Source organism: Typopeltis vanoorti, chromosome 18, assembly GCF_054136105.1.
Source record: "Typopeltis vanoorti isolate ZY-2024b chromosome 18, IOZ_Tvanoo_1.0, whole genome shotgun sequence".
Lineage (NCBI taxonomy): Eukaryota > Metazoa > Arthropoda > Arachnida > Uropygi > Thelyphonidae > Typopeltis > Typopeltis vanoorti.
Genome location: NC_143566.1, coordinates 20,404,406 through 20,425,245, shown reverse-complemented (window position 1 = coordinate 20,425,245; position 20,840 = coordinate 20,404,406). Strand labels below are relative to the sequence as shown.

Here is a 20,840-nt window from a genome sequence, read left to right as displayed (position 1 = left end):
GTCATATCCATCAGTGACCCTAACTCTGAGGCACAATTCAGCTTAATAGCCTCATTAGTCTGCTGCCAGTAGTGAAACTACAAATAGTGCTGTGGCATTCTCCTTTGGACAGAATATTACTCTGATAGACAGCTTAAAATCTTATTAACATATTTATATGATATTATATATATATTTTATTCTGTTTTAATAACTGAACTAGTAAATAAAATTTTTCCACAGACAAAATTATATAACGATGTTTAAATGAAGGGGTACTTAAGAGTCAAAGGAGGTTAGCTGAGAGGATACCTCCAGATAGCCTTTCAGGAATATGGAGAACCAACTAGGGCTTCTGACCTAATATCCAATCCTCACCTTCTTGTGATGTACCCTGTTAGGTATCTATTGAATGGATGAGGATGGAATGGCAATTTGAGATTTAGCCAACAAACTGTATTCTGATTGGCTTAAACCATAATGTAAAACGGTGGTAAAACATCACAAAATTTCATCCTGCCTGGGGTGTCACCAGGTTAAACAAGCCTCCCCTTTTGTTGATTCATTGGGAAACCAGCAAAAAGACAGCCATTGTGACAAATCCCAGAACATATACCAACTCAACATCAGCAGAGTTCAAGTTTAGCACCATCAATATAAAAAGCATCTATAGAAAAGAAATGGAACTAGCAGAGGAATTGGAAGAGTACCAACTCAACATAATAGGTGTTACTGAAGCAAAGAACACAAATACATGAGATCTTTCTAAGCAGTAAATACAAGATGTTATACTCAGCAAGACAGTTTCACACAAATTTTAACTTATGGATCTGAGAGCTGGGTTAAAAATAAAACACTTGATCAAAGACTGGAGACCACAGATATGAGATTTGTAAGAAAGATTAAGGAAGGGAACAGATGGCATCATTCACAGTATCATTTTAAAAATGAGGATATTAGGAAATAACATGACATTGTTAGCATTCAGGAATGTGTTGTTAGTAGAACTAATCTCAGGTGGTATGGTCATTTAAACAGAATGACAGAGGAATGATTAGCAATCAAATGTTCCATGCCAGATTGGAAGGAAAAAGACCCAGATCTTGGTGGATTATTATCATCATCATCAAATTCCTGCCATGTACCCTCAAGGGGTGTACAGGATATGACAGTACTACATGAAAAAATTACATCATTACTAACTTCCTATCTACAATTTTCCTCCAAATCAGTCTGTTACTTGTCAAGACTCCAACATTATCAGATCTTATATTTCTATCGTCTAAGGCACTTTGTACCGTATCAATCCACCTATATCTTGGTCTTCCTCTGGGTCGTTTTGCTGCCAACCTGGCAGAGAACACTTGTTTTGCTAATCTTTCCTCTCCCATTCTATTTAAGTGACCATACCATCTGAGATTAGCTCTGCTAATGCATTCCTGGATGCTGACAATGTCAAGTTCTTTCCTAATATCCTCATTTTTAATATGATATTGCCATTGATGCCATCTGTTCACGCCTCTAATCTTTCTCAGGACTCTCATATCTGCAGTCTCTAGTCTTTGGTCAAGTGTTTTACTTCTGACCCAGCTCTCAGATCCATAAGTTAAATTATTATTATTTGGTAACATATTATTATTTGGTAACCTCCATGAAGTCAACAGACTCATTGTGAGAGTCCCACTCAACTAGCAACATGTCTATAGTAATGAGTTTTGAAGTTATTTACACTACCTGCATTCACAACACACTCAAGCAGTGCATTCGCTCACTGACAACTCTCTGCGTAAAAATCTACTTCTCACTCCCTTCTTCACCACATCCCTATACAACTTCCAGGAATGGCCCCTTGTTCTTAAAATCCCTTAACTAACTTGGTCTCTATCATATCTCCTCTTTCCCTCCTATCCACTAACCTCTAATCCACATTCTCTCAAACACTCTTCATGACCCACACTCCATAGTCCTGATATCACTTTGTTTATTCGTTTTTGGATTGTCTCTGGTGTTTCCACATCACAATGAAAACCAGGTTACCAAATCTGAGTACAGTAGTCCATATGGGTCTGACCAATGCCTTATATAGATGCACCACCACCTCCTTATACCTACATGTCAGTGTACTTTTTATCATAGCAGCAATATGATGCACAGTCTTTTCAATACATGCAATGTGCCCTTGGAACTTCAGTCCACTGTCCATCATCATTCCAAGATCCCAAATCTCATCCACTTCCTGAAGTACAACTCAACTAATACAGTATGTCTTATGTCTTTGTATCCCAAAGTGCAACACCTTGCATTTATTAACATTAAAACTAAAATCCCACTCATTTGTCCAAGCTAAAGGCGTATTCAAATTTTCCTGTAGAGAATTAACATCAGCATTACTCCTGATAATTCTACCTAACTTTACATAAACGAAAAACATTTGAAGATCCCCAGTCAATCCACAAGAAATATCATTAACAAACAAGCTAAACACTAGGCAGCCTAAGAACAGAACCCTGAGGCACTCCACTGGTCACCTTCCTTTTCTGTGAGACAGCTCCATCATACACAACTTGATGTCATTCAATCGAACCAATCTTCGATCCATCTAACCAATATACTATTGCAGCTTGCACACCAGCTTATTATGTGGTAATCTATCAAATGCTTTTGCAAAGTCCAAGAATATCACTATATATCATTCTCCCTTATCCAACACATTCGTCACCTTATCATATAACATAGGCAGATTGCTAAAAGAAGACCTGCCCTTCACAAACCCACGCTGACCATCATAGAGAATCTTATGTTCATAAACCCAATCCTGTATTCTATTTTTAACCTATTTTTCCAAAACTTCATCACAACTGCAGACACACAGACTGGTTTATAATTGGCAACTTCTGTTCTCGAACCATGTTTGTGGAGAGGTATTATTTTGCCTTCTTTTCACACCTTAGGAACTTTACCCAAGCTGGTGTGCAAGATTCTCATTAAATAACCAGAAAAAGGGGATGGCTAACTGTTTTGCACATTCTTTAAAAATATGTGGTGTTATGTCATCCATTCCCACAGCCTTATTAACATGATATACCCTGATGAACTGTTCATTAAGTAATTCCAGTATATCATTTGCTATGGTTACTCTGCTACCTTAACTATTCACCAGCATCAACCTGCATAATTATTTTCCCTCTTGCTTGCTTGTTACATAGTAGAAAAAATCTTTCGGATTAGCTTTGACCTGACTGGCCAATCTCCTCTCATATTCTACTTTTTCTTTCTAACCATGCTTGTCATTTTGCTGGCCTGCAATTTATGCATGTGTTCACTGCAAACTATCTTGTACTTTTTCCATAATAACTTGTTTTGTAACACTGCTTGCTTGATTTCAGTGTTCATCCATCTTACTCCTACTCTATTTATTTTCTTAACTCTTGGTATGCAGTTATGCATTGCTTATGTTAGATACTGCCTTATCGTTTTCCATGCACTGTCAACATCTTTTCCACAAACCCAAAATTCATCAATCCAATATACTTATGCTAGTTGACTAAATAGCTTCTCATAATCACCCACCTTATAGTTCACATATAGACCGTCTTGATAATAACTTTTTCCTGTTTGACTACCTTCTAAACCAATACCTCATGATTACTTTCACCATTATGTGGCAGTTGATGATATCAACAAATCTAACACCAATAAACCTACTGTTGCTTTCATCACATGCTACTTTAGATAGTTATCCCACAGAAACTCGATAAATTCACTCTCCTTGTTACCATACACTATTTCTTCTTTCCAATCCACCTTCCTGTGATTAAAATCTCCCATTATGATTATCTTACTTTTACTTGCCCAACTAATTTGTCTAAACATTTCAAAATCAGTGCTCTCCACGTTCCCTGACCTATAACAACATCCTAGTAGATATACTATTCTGTTGATCTCAACTTCATGCCAAACAGCTTCAAAATCTTCATAAGTACTACTACTATTTTCCACTTCTGCTCTTGAAGGACTTAATTCCTCTGATATCATTAAAAATGCTCCCTTTCCTTTCTTCACCTTCCTATCCTTACAGAAAATTCTATATCTTACCATTTCAAGACTTGACAGTATATCATCCTCAGTCAACCAAGTTTCACTTATGCCAATTATCTTTGGGCATGCAGATTTGATCAATACTGCAAACCTCAGCTCTTTTATTTCTTACCCCCCACATCAGTATACAAGCATGACAATTCTCCATTCTAAGGCCATCCCATCAACACAGTCACTCTGTACTCTCTGTTATAGTACACTTCTCTCTTCATTCTGACCATCCCTGGTTCCCTGACTCTGATTTTCATTCATTTTCTTATCATTCCCACCATTTTGAAATTCATCACTCCCCTGCCATAATCACTTCCTCACTTTTGTATTCATCTTCTTCCCATCCATTCATATGGAGTAATTACTTTGAAAAACTGCTAAATGAAACAAGCAGTGATGACAGCACAGTGATAAAAAACACTGACCAGGCATGCAGTCAGGAATACATACCCATACTTGAAGTAGAAAAAGCCATCAAAGGCTTGAAATGTGGAAAGGCAGCAGGAGTAGATGATATTCGACCAGAAATGCTGAAGTATGGTGGTATAAGAGTCTTACAGTGGCTGCACTGCATAGTTCAGAAAGCCTGGACAGAGGGACGAATTCCCGATGATTGGAGTAGAGCTCTCATAGTACCCATATATAAAAAGGGAAATAAAACTGAATGTGAGAATTACAGAGGTATTTCCCTACTGAGTGTTCCTGGCATGATCTATGCCAGTATACTTGAGAAACGGTTGAGAAGTATTGTGGAAGAAAAGCTTGGTGAAGAACAAGCTGGATTCAGGCCAAATAGAGGCTGTCAGGATCAGATCTTCACTTTACGACAAATAGTCGAGAAAGCATGGGAATATAACAAAGATCTGTATTTAAGTTTTGTCGATTTGGAAAAGGCATATGACAAGGTGCCAAGAGAGAAGCTATTCAATACGCTGCAGTTATATGGTGTCAATGGGGCATTATATCAAGCAATACTTAGTCTTTATTTGAGTTGTGAGTCAGCAGTTAGAATTGAAGGAAGTACAGGAAGATGGTTTAATGTTAAATCTGGTGTGAGACAAGGATGTACATTATCCCCTCTGTTATTCATTATCTATATGGATCACATTATGAAGGAATGTGGTATTAAACCTGATATCAAAATTGGAGATGTTAATGTCAGCTCTTTGCTTTATGCGGATGATGTTATACTTCTAAATAAATCCGCTACAAGTCTGCAAGATTCTCTGACTAAATTGAATAGCTGTTGTAATAGATATGGTATGAAGGTCAGCAATAAAAAGACAAAGACAATGAAAATAGGCAGAATCATTGAAAATGTCAACTGTGTTGTGAATGGAGAACCTGTGGAACAAGTAAAACATTTCAGCTACTTAGGCACAATTTGTACTGAAGATGGTAAATTAAATATAGAAATAGACAACAGAATCAGCAAAGCTGGCATCGTGGGAAGTCAATTGAATAAATTCATATGGAATAAGAAAGAAATTAGTCGGAACACTAAATTAGCTGTATACAAGACTGTGCTCAAACCAATTTTAACTTATGGATCTGAGAGCTGGGTCAGAAGTAAAACACTTGACCAAAGACTAGAGACCGCAGATATGAGAGTCCTGAGAAAGATTAGAGGCGTGAACAGATGGCATCAATGGCAATATCATATTAAAAATGAGGATATTAGGAAAGAACTTGACATTGTCAGCATTCAGGAATGCGTTAGCAGAGCTAATCTCAGATGGTATGGTCACTTAAATAGAATGGGAGAGGAAAGATTAGCAAAACAAGTGTTCTCTGCCAGGTTGGCAGGAAAACGACCCAGAGGAAGACCAAGATATAGGTGGATTGATACGGTACAAAGTGCCTTAGACGATAGAAATATAAGATCTGATAATGTTGGAGTCTTGACAAGTAACAGACTGATTTGGAGGAAAATTGTAGATAGGAAGTTAGTAATGATGTAATTTTTTCATGTAGTACTGTCATATCCTGTACACCCCTTGAGGGTACATGGCAGGAATTTGATGATGATGATGATGATGATTCTTCCCATCCCTCCACAACTTGCTTCTCACTCTCTCTTAGTCATACTAATTTCCTCTGCACTCTTTTCAAACAACGATCACTCCAAATTATTATTATTATTCTGGCCTCCAAGGAGTCAAAAGACTCATCGAGGGAGGTCCTTCCTAAGACATAAAGTCTGTCAAGACTCATCGAGGGGAGGTCCCCCCCGAGAAACACAAAGTCTATCATACCACTCTTTAAACTCACTGACCGTTCTCGCTCCCACCACTCCATCAGGCAATGCATTCCACGGCTCAACCACCCTCCACACAAAGAAACCACTCCTTACCCTCTTGCTCACAGTTTCCTTTCATAACTTCCAGGGATGGCCTCTTGTCATCACTCCTTCCCGCTGTTCAACCAAACGAAAGAACTCCCCAGTGTCAACCCTGTAACCACCTCTCAACAGTTTAAAAGTCATATCACCTCTCCTTCTTCTATCCACCAAACTCTGCAGTCCACATTCTCTCAGCCGATCCTCATAACTATCCTTGTACAGTCCTGAAACCATCTTTGTATCCTTTCCACAGTTAATTTATCCCCTTCAAATCCTGAGAATATAATGAGAACCATCTGAGAATAATAAAATCTGAGAACAATAGTCCAAGTGTGGTCTGATCAGAGACTTATACAACAGAATGATAACCCTCTTATCTCTGCAGGTCAGTGTACTTCTCATAATAGCAGCAATCCTCTGTGTTACCTTCACCACCTTTGCAATATGTCCCCTAAACTTCAGGTTTCTATCAATCATCAACCCCAGATCTCTTGTCTCCTCTACTTCCTCCAGTATAACTCCTCCCATAGAGTATGCAGCATCCCATCGATGTTTCCCAAACCTCAAGACCTTACATTTTGCTGCATTAAACTGACACCCCCATTCATTTGCCCATCTATCTAGCTTATTTAAATCCTCTTGCAGGGCTACCACATCTGCACTATTACTAATAATCCTTCCCAGCTTCGCATCATCCGCAAACAACTGAATATCCCCCTGCAATCCACTGGCTATGTCATTGATATAAAGGTTAAACAATATAGGTCCTAGTACTGAGCCCTGTGGGACCCCACTTGTAACCCTCTGCCTCCTGGAAACTGCTCCACCATACACAACTCTCTGATACCTATCAGACAGCCAATCCTGAATCCAGTTGACCAATCTGACATCCAGACCCATGTGCTGCAACTTAAATATCAGCTTATCATGTGGCACCCTGTCAAATGCCTTCGCCAAGTCTAAGAAAATGGCAGTATATGCCTTTCCCTCATCTAATGTTCTTGTAACTTTATTATAAAAGGCTAGCATATTGCTAAAACAAGAGCGTCCTTTCACAAATCCATGTTGATTCTCACAGATAACATTACCCTCATCTGCCCAATGCTGTATACGGTCCCTCACTACTTTCTCCAAGATCTTAACAACTACTGATGACACACAGACTGGCCTATAATTAGACACTTCCAGTCTGTTACCACCCTTATGCAATGGCACTATCTTACCTTCCTTCCATTCCCTGGGCACCTTTGCCAAAGCCAGACTTTCATTGAAAAGCCATGTTAAAGGCACTGTCAATTCCCTAGCACATTCTCTCTAAACTCGTGGTGAAATACCATCCAGTCCCACAGCTTTACTGACATCCAGAGTACTCAGTATCTGAAACACACTCTCCTCCTGTACCTCCAGACCTTGAACCAGTCCTATCCCTCTAGCATTAAAACTGACTCCTCTAGGATGAAATACTCCAATAAAGTGTTCATTGAACAATTCCACTATGCCCTCTGCATCAGTCACTCTATTCCCATTTTTATCCCACAATATCATTCTTCCACAGTCATTTCTCCTCCTACTGGCCACATAGCTAAAAAATTCCCTAGGATTTTCTTTGGATCTTAAGGCCAATCTCCTCTCATATTCCAGTTTCGCTTTCCTTACCACACTAGTCACTCTTCTGGCCTGTGTCTTATATTCCTCATGCATCTCTTCACCTGTCTCCTTATATCTCTTCCATAGCCTCTTTTTCGCATGCAATTCCTGTTTAATATTGTTTGTCATCCACTTTACTCCAAATTGCGTCCTCTTCTTCACTCGTGGTATACAACTTACCATTGCTGATAACAAATATTCTTTCACAATTTCCCACGCACTAGTGATATCCCGGCCTTCCAATTCCTCCCTCCATGAAACTTCCCGAAGTTGACGTCTAAGACTATTATAATCACCTGCCTTATAATTACACATAAGTTCCCGTCTCTTTGATACTCTTGCATGTCTATTCATTTTCCAAGTCAACACCATATGGTCACTCTCTCCAACTGGTGGGAGAGACGTCAACTCAGTTATTATTAACTCTTCTGATGCTATAACCAAATCCAAAACTTTTGAACCTCTTGTTCCCTCTGTTACATGTTGCCTAAGACATTTGTCCCTCAAGAATTCTAGAAATTCCATTCCCCTATTGCTACATGCATCTTCCTCTCTCCAATTTATACTACTGAAGTTAAAATCTCCCATAACAATCATTCTTCTTGCACTTGCCAAACTCAACCATCTAAACATTTCCTGGTCTCCACCCTCTGTACTCCTGGGTCTGTAGCAACACCTTACTAAATATCCTGTCTTGCCCACCTCTACCTCACACCATATGCTTTCAAAATCATTAGTGTCACTGCCTTCCAAAGTCTCCACTCTTAGAGGACATAGGTCATCACTTATCATAAGCAGTACCCCACCACCACACTTTCCCCTCCTATCCTGACGAAAAATGCTATACCCAGCGACTTCTATTCCTGTTGTTATATCCCCTTCTGTCAGCCACGTCTCAGTGATCGCAATAATTTTTGGCCAGGCTGATGCTATCTGTGCCATCAATTCCTCTCCCTTATTCCAGATACTCCTGGCATTAGTATAAAGCATATAAATGCCATTGTTTCTATACCCAGCATTATCCCTTCTAGACTCCACTGGGCTCAGTGTTACCTGACATTGTCTCCCTTCTCCCAAGTATCTATTCCTACAAGAGGCCACCCCTGCTATCATCCTCCCTGGGACACACTGACTCGTTCAGAACAGCAATCTCTCCAGATGCCTACGTCCTTCCTCATTCAAATGTAAACGGTCTCTCGCATACAATTCCTCTCTTTCCTCAAACGCACTCCAAGCATCCACATATACCAGCCCTCTCTTGTCACACATTCTCACTATTATGCCATTCAATAACACCGCTCTTCTGCTCAGCTCATCATTATCATACCTAGGCAACACGCACACTATTTTTCCTCTCTTTGTCTTCTTCCATACAGTCTCAAGCAAAAATATCATATCTCTTGCTGCCCGACTTACATTACCACTCAAGTCATTTGTTCCTACCATCACAATCATCTCATCCACCCTTTCACCTCTCTTAATTGCCATAGCCACCCTTTCTATTGTTCCTCCTGGCAAACACTCCTCATGCATCCTATCTTGAACACCATGGATCATTGAGTCGCCATACATTATATCTCTTACCATTCCCTCACTCCTATTGTTTCCATTCTCTCCTCTTCTTTCATTCCCATACCTCTCTCTTCTACTGTTTCCATTCTCTCCTCTTCTAGCACTCCCATACATCTCTCTCATTCCCTCTCTCCTACTCTTTCCATTTTCTCCACTTCTAGCACTTCCATATCCCTCTCTCATTCTGTCTCTCCTACTACTGTTTCCATCCTCTCATCTTCTAGCATTCCCATACCTCTCTCTCATTCCATCTCTCTTACCGTTTCCATTCTCTCCTCTTCTAGCACTTCCATATCTCTCTCTCTCATTCCGTCTCTCCTACTGTTTCCATCCTCTCGTCTGCTAGCATTCCCATACCTCTCTCTCATTCCCTCTCTTCTACTGTTTCCATTCTCTCCTCTTCTAGCACCCCCATACCTCTCACTCCTACTCCCTAAATTCTCTCTCTCTCCTACTCTGATTCGCCTTGCATTTATCTCCCATTCTCCTAATCTTATCTTTCATACTTCTGCTCTCATTCACAAGACATTCCACCTCCTCTTTCAACTCATTTATCTCCCTCTGCAGGTTAGTCACTCTTAATCTAAATTCACTCTCCCAAACAAAACCATCTCCTAAACTTTCACAGTCACTCACACTATCAACTATTATTTTCTCATTCTCTCCTATCACACTACTTGTCTTCCTACATTCATTCCCCGTTCCTGGAGCAACAAAGTCGGATATCGATATATCTAATGTACTTATTTCCTCCAACTGCCTGCATTTTGCGCACATACGCTCTCCACTCTCTTTAACAAGCCACATATGTAATTCCCGAGATGCATACATGCCGCAAGTACTGCATGCCACAAAGTCCCTTATGATATTGCTAATAATTGAGTTCTTAAATGGCGGAGGACTTGGCGTTACGCCACTTGCGACTACTGCTGAATCCACCATCATTCCTTACTGCCTAGTAGCGTAATCTTTAATAATTATTCAATTAATAAATAAGAGGAAAAAAAGTACAAACATCAGAACATTTAAGTACTAAATATAATTAAATAAAATGAAATATAACTAAATACAGTAACTTAGCTTCGTTTTGTCTTCCACCGTTACGCGTTCGATTCCTACGGTACCAAAATATATTATATCGCGACAGCAACTAACTTCCAAAAAACAACCACTGAGGTACACTCGTATTCAGAGAAACAATTTAGCACTCAAAAACGTAGAAAAACGGGGGAAAAAGCGGACTATTCACCGATTAAAAATCACTTTCTTCTGCACAGCTCAAATTCACCACCACGTGCTACAGCGACGCCAGTGCCACTCGTTTTACTGATTAATACCAAACCTATTCAAATGCATGCCATCATCTTTGAACCATTTTAACTTCCCTTTGAATTTATTCCATACATTCACAAATTGAACACTCCCTGCCTGACACAATTTAGCCATTTTGCCATTCAGTATCATTGCTCTCCTTCTGAATTCACTACTGTCATATCTGGGCAGCAAATTAACCACTTTCCCCATTACACCATTATTCTTCACTTCCTGCAACAACTTCTTCAAATCCCTTTCCACATTCTTTGTTGGACTATTCAAGTTATTTGTGCCCACCACTTCCACTAATTCGGATGCCCATTCCTTCTATGCAAAGCATCTGATATTCATTTTATTATACCACCTGTAAAACATGTCTTGTGCACTTTATCTTTTACCACACCTTTAATGATTGAGTCACCATATAAAGCAACCCTATCATCCTTAGATATTTGCTTCTTATTAACTTCCTTGTCATTTACACCAGTTATACTCTTCTTTAAATTTATAATATTGATGTTTTGACAGATAATATATTAATTTGTAGGAAAAAGTTTGATAGGAAGTTAGCAATGATGTAACTTGTTCATGTAGTACTATCATAATAGCATGAGAGTTTCTTAGAAAATAGGAACTGCATTTTCAATAGAGAACCTATAAAACAAGTAAAATATTTCTGCTCTTTAGGCACAATTTTTACTGAAGATGGCAAATTGAATATAGAAATTGATAACAGAATAAACAAAGTTGGTATTATTGAGAGCAAGTTTGAATAAATTGATATCAAATAAAACAGAAATTAGCTAAAGCACTAAACATATAGTAAACAAAACAGTGTCCAAGCCAGTTTTAACTTATGGATCTGAGAGTTGGGTTAGAAATAAAACAATTGATCAAAGACCAGAGAAACAGATAAGTGAAAGTTCTGCTGTATCAGTGATCGAAACATATTAAAGATAAGATGTTAGAAAGGAAATTGACATAGTAAGCACTTAAAAATGTAAGCAGAATGATTTCTTAAAATGGAAGAAGGAAGGTTATCGGAAGAGATTTTTCATGCTAGGATGGCACGATGAAACACAAGAGAAACATCAAGCTCTAGGTGTATTGATGTAGTTAATAATGCTTAGAAGGCTGATGTGTAAAATTTGACAATATTGGAGACCTGACAAATAAAAAAAAAATTTGAAGAAAATTATTGATAGAATTGAGAGGATACTAGTAATAACATAAACTTATCTTGTACTATCACAGTATTCTGTACAGCCCTTGAGGTTACATATCTGGAAGTGATGATGATGTTTATGATTATATACGTATCATTTGTTGTCAGAAGATGAGAGTTGCATTCTCATTGCATTTTAGTAAATATGGTGGTAAGTCTTTGCCACCCCATAGAAGTTTATTATAATACTAATGCAAATATTCCATTCTGTTTTTAATGAATATACAGTATTTCTAAAGAATTTTTTATATGTTCTTTTTTTTTTATTTTTACATTCTCTCCTTAGCATGGCATCATCTCCATAATGATGATTGGCTTGTCATTATAGGACCCAAGGTATTTTATGACATAATTCTCATTTTTAATGTTATGTTGCTTGATTCATAATCCGCTTGTATTGTTTATATTATAGTAAGGATGTTCTTTTTAACTTTTTTACAAGCTTTATTATAAAAAATTAAATTTTGTGTATTTTATACAAATGTTACATGGCATAATTACTATAACACATCCCGAGCCAAAATATTATGACACCTGTCTACCTAGTAGTGTATTGGGCTTCTTTTGGCCAAGATAACCACTTGCACTTTTCTTGGCATTGATTACAATAAACCACAGAAGGTGTCCTGGGGTATTCTGGAGCAACTAAACAGAATAACATCTGGGATGTTATTCTGTCTAGTTGGTCCAGAAACACTTGCATTGACCAGCAGATGCTACATTACACATGATCTTACAAATGTTCAGTGGGATCAAATCAGGAGAATTAGGTGGCCAGAGGAGAACATGGAATGCTTGTATATGTTCTTCAAACTATGGCTGCACAATGCAAGCCTAGTGTCACAGGGCATTCTGTCTCACTGGAAGAGTCCAGATCCATCATACCTCATTGTCATCATATAGGGCAGTACTCTATGATGCCTAGTCTGAAGCAATCCTCAGGTAAGAATTAACAGACAATGGATATTTAGTGGAGAAGAGAGGACTCAGGGATATCCAATAGAACAATCCCCATACCAAGATACTGCAACTGACCTGTTTCCAGATGACCATGTAGTTGTTGGCCAGAAACAGGCTAGGTAGTTATAACGTTTTGAGTGTATAATTCTGCATTGGCAAGAACTTAGTTAGATTGTAATGAACATATTCAGGAGGCTCATCATCATCAAATTCCTGATTTGTACCCTCAATTGGGTGTACAGGATAATTATGATAGTACTACATGAAAAAGTTACATCATTATTAACTTCCGATCAACAATTTACCTCCAAATTAATCTATTATCTGTCATGATTTCAATATTATCAAATCTTATATTCTGCCTTTTAAGGTGGTTTTTACCGTATCAATCAATCTACATCTTGATCTTCCTTTGTTTCCAATAAAACACATGATCAAAGACTCCAGTCTTTGATCATGTGTTTTATTTCTAGCCTAGCTCTCAGATCCATAAGTTAAAATTGGTTTGAACATGTTGATATACAGCTAATTTAGTGTTTTGACTAATTTCTTTCTTATTCTATATAAATTTATTCAGCTGACTTCCTACCATACCAGCTTTACTAATTTTGTTGTCTATTTCGATATTTAATTTACTATTTTCACTAAACATTGTGCTTAAATAACCAAAATGTTTTACTTGTTCTATTGGTTCACCATTCAGGATACAGTTCATGTTTTCAATGTTTCTGCCTATTTTCATTGTCTGTCTTTTTATGTGACACACCTGAGTTTACTTCAAACCATCTTGCTGTATCTTCTTCTAGTCTAATTGCTGACTTTGCTTGTCTCATTTACACCATATAACTGTAGCATTCTAAAGACTTTCCTCTTGACACCTTGTCAAGTGCCTTTTCCAGATCAACAAAACCAAGATTTCTCAATTTGTCTTAAAGTGAAAATCTGATCTTGACAACCTCTATTTGGCCTAAATCCAGCTTAGTCTTCTCCAAGCTTCCATTCCATGATCCTTCTCGACCATTTCTCAAGTATACTTGCATAAATCTTACCATGAACACTCAGTAGGGAAATACCTATGTACTTCTCACATTCAATTTTATTTCCCTTTTTATAAATGGGCACTATGAGAGCTCTGCTCCAATCATCTGTAATTCAACCCTCTTCCCAGGCCTACTGAATTATGCAATGCATCCACTGTAAAACTTTTATACCTCCATATTTGAGCATTTCTGGCCAAATTTCATTTACTCCAGCTGTTTTTCCACATTTCAGGTTTTTAATGACTTTTTCTACTTCAAATATGGATATGTATTTCTGACTGCATTCCTGCTGGGAGTTTTCTACCATCATGCTGACACTGTGTTTCATTTAACAGTCTTTCAAAGTAATTACTCCAGACATATTGTTATCTTCAGTTTCCATATCACCTTTATCATCTCTGATTTCTTTTACAGTACTCTTTCCTCCTATAATAATAATAATAATATTTGAACTCTGCTAAGAGAAGTATTTTAAACAGTGTGTAGTGGCTTTTTTTTCTTCATATAATTGTGTGGTCATTTTTTTTTCAAGCTGGATACAAGTGTTCTTCAGTAGTGTTTGTTGTAATTTTGTTCATTTGTGTTCTTACTACTTGTTTGTTCTTACTGCTTCTGCTTTTTTGAAAATGCATTCATAACACACATGTATGGGACAGGAAGATTGAGTTCTTCCCTGGATTCTTCCCAGTAGATGCACTGCATGAATTGTTTCATATATGTATCAAAAAAGGTGAAAGATTTGTCGACTGTTAGAGTGAAAAAAAGCAGGAAAGCAATTAATGTATGCGAAAAGTGTAATGCTAGGTTAGAGCATTTCAAAATATGAGCTAGCATCACAGGTAGTAAACAAATATTACAATCAAGTGCTAGCCATAATAATAAACAGAATGTAGTGGAAGAGCTCAGACAAAAGTTGATAAAAAATGAAATGAAGCATCTGGAAGATGAAATTAAACATCTAAAAAAGAGATGGACTGAAGTGAATGAGAGGAGGAAATTAGTATTATTGAGGAATAGTCAAAGGATAATCATATAGCATTGTATGAGGACTGAATCATTAGAGATGTGATAAATAATAAAGTACACAAAATATGCTTTCCTGGTGGAACATTGAAGAAAATAACTAATGCTTTGCAGAAAAGGAAAGTGCAGGCATCAGAATTAATGGTAGTCATGGGCACAAATGAATTGGTGAAAAAAAGGAATGTTGATAGAGACTTGAAGTTGTTGTTGGAAGTAAAAGATAATAGTGTTGTTGGGAAAATCATTAGCATGTTGCCCAGTTGAGAAGGAGAGTGAAGAAGATAACAAATAGCATGATGGCATAGTTGTGTGAGGCAAAAGGAGTTCAATTTATGAATCTGTGCAGTGAATTTGAAGGGAGACGTTGAAATGATTTAAAGTTGATGGATTTCATTTGAATGTGTTTGGTGTTTGACATTTAGAAAAGCTCTTGCTTGCTTGCTGTGAAGGCACAGAATCAAGAAGTTAATGTAGCTAACAATCAAACGGGCTTATGAAACAGGACAGCACAAATAAGTGGGTTGTATAGCAAGAGGAAGATGGATATGAGATTGAAGATATGATTACAGCAGGACAAGGTGATGGAATACTTAAGGGTGAGGATGGGACAGGTATGAATGGCAGTCAGAATCAGGGAAACGGGAGTGGTCAGATCAAAAACAGAGATAAGTTTTAAAAGAGGTAAACCGTGAGTAGACATATCGGTACACAATAAATAACAGAAAAAACTCACGTAGAAAGATTATTTATTAGTATAATTTTCGCCTGTGTGTCACAGGCATCTTCAGTACATTAAGCTCCAAATTAAACACGAACTGAGAATTCCAAAAAGTGCCACCTAAGTAGCTGGTGTAAGATAACTAAAAAGGTCAATAACTTTCCTAAAAAAAAAAAAAAAAAAATTAATACAATAAAAAGTTAGGAAAGATTAGCTGATTTGTAAAGTACTATCTCCCATAAAGGGGATAGACGTAAGCCGTCGGATCTGTTTAAGTTAGGAGAATGAAGTAGAATTTCACATGTTTCTTTATAAAGGCGTTCCATGAGAAACTAACTTTTGTGAAGAACTCTTGTCTTTCTCCAATGAACTCTGTGTCTAGTGAAGATGGCGTGTTCAGAAAGTCCAGACTTTTCAGGTTTAAAGTATTCAATATAAGATTGGTGTTCTTCTAGCCGAATAGAGGCAGATCTTCCCGTTTGTCCGAAAAGATAATCCACAAGAGCACGGAATCTGGTAGACACCTGGATGATTAAGATGTGGAAGCTTGTCCTTAGGAGAAGTGAGAAAGGTGGAGATTTTTCTAAACGGTCGAAAGGCAACAAAAATATTCAGTGGTTTTAAAACTTTTGCTATACGTTCACTGATGCCTTGTATATAAGGGATAGTAATGCGTGTTATTTCCTCTGTTTGAAGAGGAAGACATATTAAAACTACTCAAAGTTCTTTGAGTAGTTCATTGGAGAAAGACAAGAGTTCTTCACAAAAGTCAGTTTCTCATGGAACGCCTTTATAAAGAAACGTGAAACTCTACTTCATTCTCCTAACTTAAACAGATCCGACGGCTTACGTCTATCCCCTTTATGGGAGATAGTACTTTACAAATCAGCTAATCTTTCCTAACTTTTTATTGTATTAATTTTTTTTTTTTTTTTTTTTTTTTTTTTTTTTTTTTTTTAAGGAGAGTTATTGACCTTTTTAGTTATCTTACACCAGCTACTTAGGTGGCGCTTTTTGGAATTGTCAGTTAGTGTTTAATTTTGAGCTTAATGTACTGAAGATGCCTGTGACACACAGGCGAAAATTATACTAATAAATAATCTTTCTACGTGAGTTTTTTCGTTATTTATTGTGTACCAAAAACAGAGATGTTGTATAGCAGCTAGAGGTAGAGAATATATACCACTATAGCAATCCCATCTTTGAGGCAGAAGGATGTTATATTTATATACAAATGTAAGAATCATTCGAAATCAGAGAACTGAGTTCGCTGCATCAAGTCAGTATGGCCAAAGATAATCAGTAGTGGAAGAAATTAGGTAGAATAAAAGGACTTAAAGGCCTTCATAGGACTTCAGTCTTCATTTATTCTACTTCATTTCTTCCATTTATTGTTCCTTGTGTATGTGTTTTTGTGTATGTTATTACAATTTTAACATTGTATTCCTGATGATGTCTCTTTGACTGAGACAAAATATTGAAATTGATTAAACTGGTTTACTTATTTCTCTTTGTGCTCTAAATTATTCCATTAAAATTCAACATGAAAGTTGTGGTTAGTAGGGGTGTGGGGACTATATTTTTTGCTTGGAGAGTTGTGAATGAGTGAAATGGGTTGCCAGAGGCAGTTGAGTGTTTTTTGTGTTAATAGGTTCAAGGAGAGGTGTGATAGGTTGTGTGGATAGTTTGAGTTTCCTGTGATGAGTCTTTGGACTCCATGGAGGTGCCCGTTCAAAAATATTAACAAATTTTAATAAATTAAAAGATGCCAAGAATATAATTTCTTGGCATCTTTAATTTAATTCATGACATGTAGTTGCTAATGAGGTATTAACACTATCACTGATTGGTGAGAGTGATTATGAAGTACTTGTTTCAGAAGTGGTGAAACAAGAAATATATATGTGGAATTATAACATTGTGATAATGGGAAGTTTTGTAGTCAACTGACTTGGATACATTGGGATGATGACCCATGCAGAAAAGATGTTGACTGCGCATGGGAATACATAAGACAGTATCTGACACAAGCAAAGCATAATTCATACCAAGAGTTAAGCAAGAGTAAATAGAATAGGAGTAAAATTGATGAACAGTGAAATCGAACAAGCTATGTTGGAAAAGAAAATGTTATGTAGGAGGTACAAAACAGTTAGTCCTGATCAGGTGAATTCTTCTCCTATATGGCAAGAGGAAGAATAATTATGGCAGATTGACTGGTGGATAGCCATGGCAGGCAGCAGAATTTCATTCTGCATATGCACAGCATCATTTACTGGTGTAAATGATGTTGTGCATATGCAGAAGGGAGGCAAGTATTAGGAGAATTGAAAGTGAAAGAATCAGAGGTTTATCAGGTATTGTGATTGGGTTAAATGTTAATAAGGCTGTGGGAATGGATGATATATCACCATGTATTTTTAAAGAATGTGCATAACAGTTAGCTTGTTCTTGACCTGGTTATTTAATGAAAGTTTTGCAGCGGGTAAGCTTCTTAAGTAGAAAGAAGGCAGAACAGTACCACTCCACAAGCATGGTCCTAGGACAGAAATTTCCAGTTACACAGAAGTCTGTATAACCATGGTTGTAGCCAAGGTATTGGAGAGATTGGTTAGGAATAGAATACAAGATTGGGTTGATGAACTGACCTGGAATCTTCAGTCATTTGCTGATGATGCAAAGTTAAGGAGAATTATAAGTAATATTGCTGATGTTAATTCCCTTCAGGAAGATTTGAATAGAATTTTGGCTTGGATAAGTGAGTGGGGTTGTAGTTTTAACATTAATAAGTGCTGCTTGGACAGATGAGTAGGGGCCATAGTTTTAATATTAATAAGTGCGAGATATTGCATTTTGAAGTGCAGAAATATAAGGCTGTGTAACTATATTGATGGCACTGTGCTGCAGGAAACTGATGAAATTCGAGATCTAGGAGTGATGGTTGACAACAGTCTGGAGTTTAGAGTGCATATTTAATTTAGGGGACAATTGAAATTTATTGAATTGAAATTTAGGGGACACATTGCAAAAGTGGCCAAATCAGCTCATCAAATCACTTGGTTGCTGAAGAATACGTTGACAAGCAGAGACAAGCAGGTTATTGTTCCTCTGTATCGAGCCTTGATAAGACCTCATCTCGACTACTGTGCTCAGATTTGGTCACCTAGGTTTCTTCTTGATGGGGAGGAGGTGGAGAGGATCCAGAGGCGAGTGACCAAGATGATAGCAGGTCTGTGGAATGAACCGTATGAGAACAGGTTGAGGATTTGTGGGTTGCAAAAATTGATTGATAGGCGGAGGAGGGGAGATATGATTGAGACATTCAAATTACTGAAGGGTTTCTATAAAATTAATTCAGAAGATATTTTTGAGAACAGGGCTGGTTGTGGGAGGACTAGGGGACATCCATGGAAACTGGGCAAAAGTGTGGTTAGTAAAGGTGTTAGAGCTGGGTTCTTTACTTTTAGAGTAGTGAATGAGTGGAATGCGCTCCCTGAGTCTGTGGTGGATGCTGTGAACAGTGAATGAGTTTAAGGCGAGGTATGATAGATACTGTATGAATGTCGAATAGTTGTGATGAAAATGATTTGGGGCCTCCCTCGATGAGTCTAATGACTCCCTGGAGTTGCCCGTAATAATAATAATAATAATAATAATATTGCAAATTTTGCAAAGATTGCACATCATATTGCCACCATGATAAGACGTACACTAACATGTAGGGATAAGGAGGTGGCTGTGCCACTGTATAAAGCACTTGTGAGACTACACTTGGACTACTGTGCTCAGATATGGTCACCTGGTTTTCATTGGGATGTGGAAACATCAGAGAAGATCCAGAGATGAGTAACTAAGACAATATCAGGGCTCTGAAATGTTGCCTATGGAGAGAGGTTGAAGGAATTTGGATTGCAGAGTTTGGTGGATAGGAGGAAAAGAGATGATATAATAGAGACGTATAAGTTAGTGAGAGGATTTTATTGGATTAATCTAGATTGGATTATAAAAAGAGTAGAAGGCAAGAAGGGGAGGAGCTAGAGGCCATCCCCTGGAAGTTTATGTAAGTGTGTGGTGAAGAGGGGTGTGAAGAGTAGATTTTTTTTACATGGAGAATTGTAAGTGAATAGAACACATTACTAGAATATGTTGTTAATATAAGGAGTGTTTAAGGATTTGAAGATTCAGTATGATAAAATATGTTGTCAGTTGAAAGAACCTCCGATGATGAATTGTCAGACGACTTCATGGAGGGTAGCTCCATAATAATAATAATAATTATTATATTAAAGATTAGTCTGTTTTTATTTTCACTTTTATTGCATAAAAAATTCTCAATTGCTTTGAAAAGCAATTAATATTTTTTCCTATTTTTTTTTCTTAACTCTCTTTAGCGAGATGAAGCATATTATACTACTGTGGTGGAAACTATAGCAAAGTAAGATTAAAAATTACAAGTAAATGTTGTGAACCATTTTCTGTTAATGATGACAATGATTGTGAATCCATTTAGAAAGTTGAATTTGTTACAAATATGTGAAAGAAAAATATGTACACAAATAAATTATAACTGATTCACTTCCTTACTGGTCATAATGCTTGATATTCTTCCCTCTTGTTTCATTTCCAAGGTAATGCAGTCATAAGAATGATGCAACAGTTGAATTTTTATAGAAAACATAGAGTTGATAGGATTTTCTGAACTCTTCATGTAGCGCTTAATATTAGATAATCAGCAGAAAACATTGATTCTTTTATTACAATGGCACTGCCCCTGTATTAAACATGTTTATGTCAGAAAGAGTATTAATTTGACATGGCTGGTGCTTTTTTGAGGGTAAGTATCTACGTGATTTCTTTTGGCATTTTGGCTAATTTCCTCGTATAATCTGATTTGCTTTCCTAACCATATTTGTTACTCTTCTAATCTGCTCT

At 37.3% G+C, this 20,840-nt stretch overlaps 1 protein-coding gene across 2 annotated transcripts in view; it reads left to right on the top strand.

Moving 5' to 3' along the window:
- LOC150096523 (glycosyltransferase 1 domain-containing protein 1-like) overlaps positions 1–20,840 on the top strand; it is a 171,689-nt gene that overhangs the window by 86,251 nt on the left and 64,598 nt on the right. For both annotated transcript variants that reach the window (XM_090408433.1, XM_090408432.1), the window contains exons 6-7: positions 12,454–12,503; positions 20,300–20,343. In XM_090408433.1, the coding sequence (XP_090264559.1) occupies positions 12,454–12,503; positions 20,300–20,343 (94 nt within the window). The remainder of the gene's footprint in view (positions 1–12,453; positions 12,504–20,299; positions 20,344–20,840) is intronic.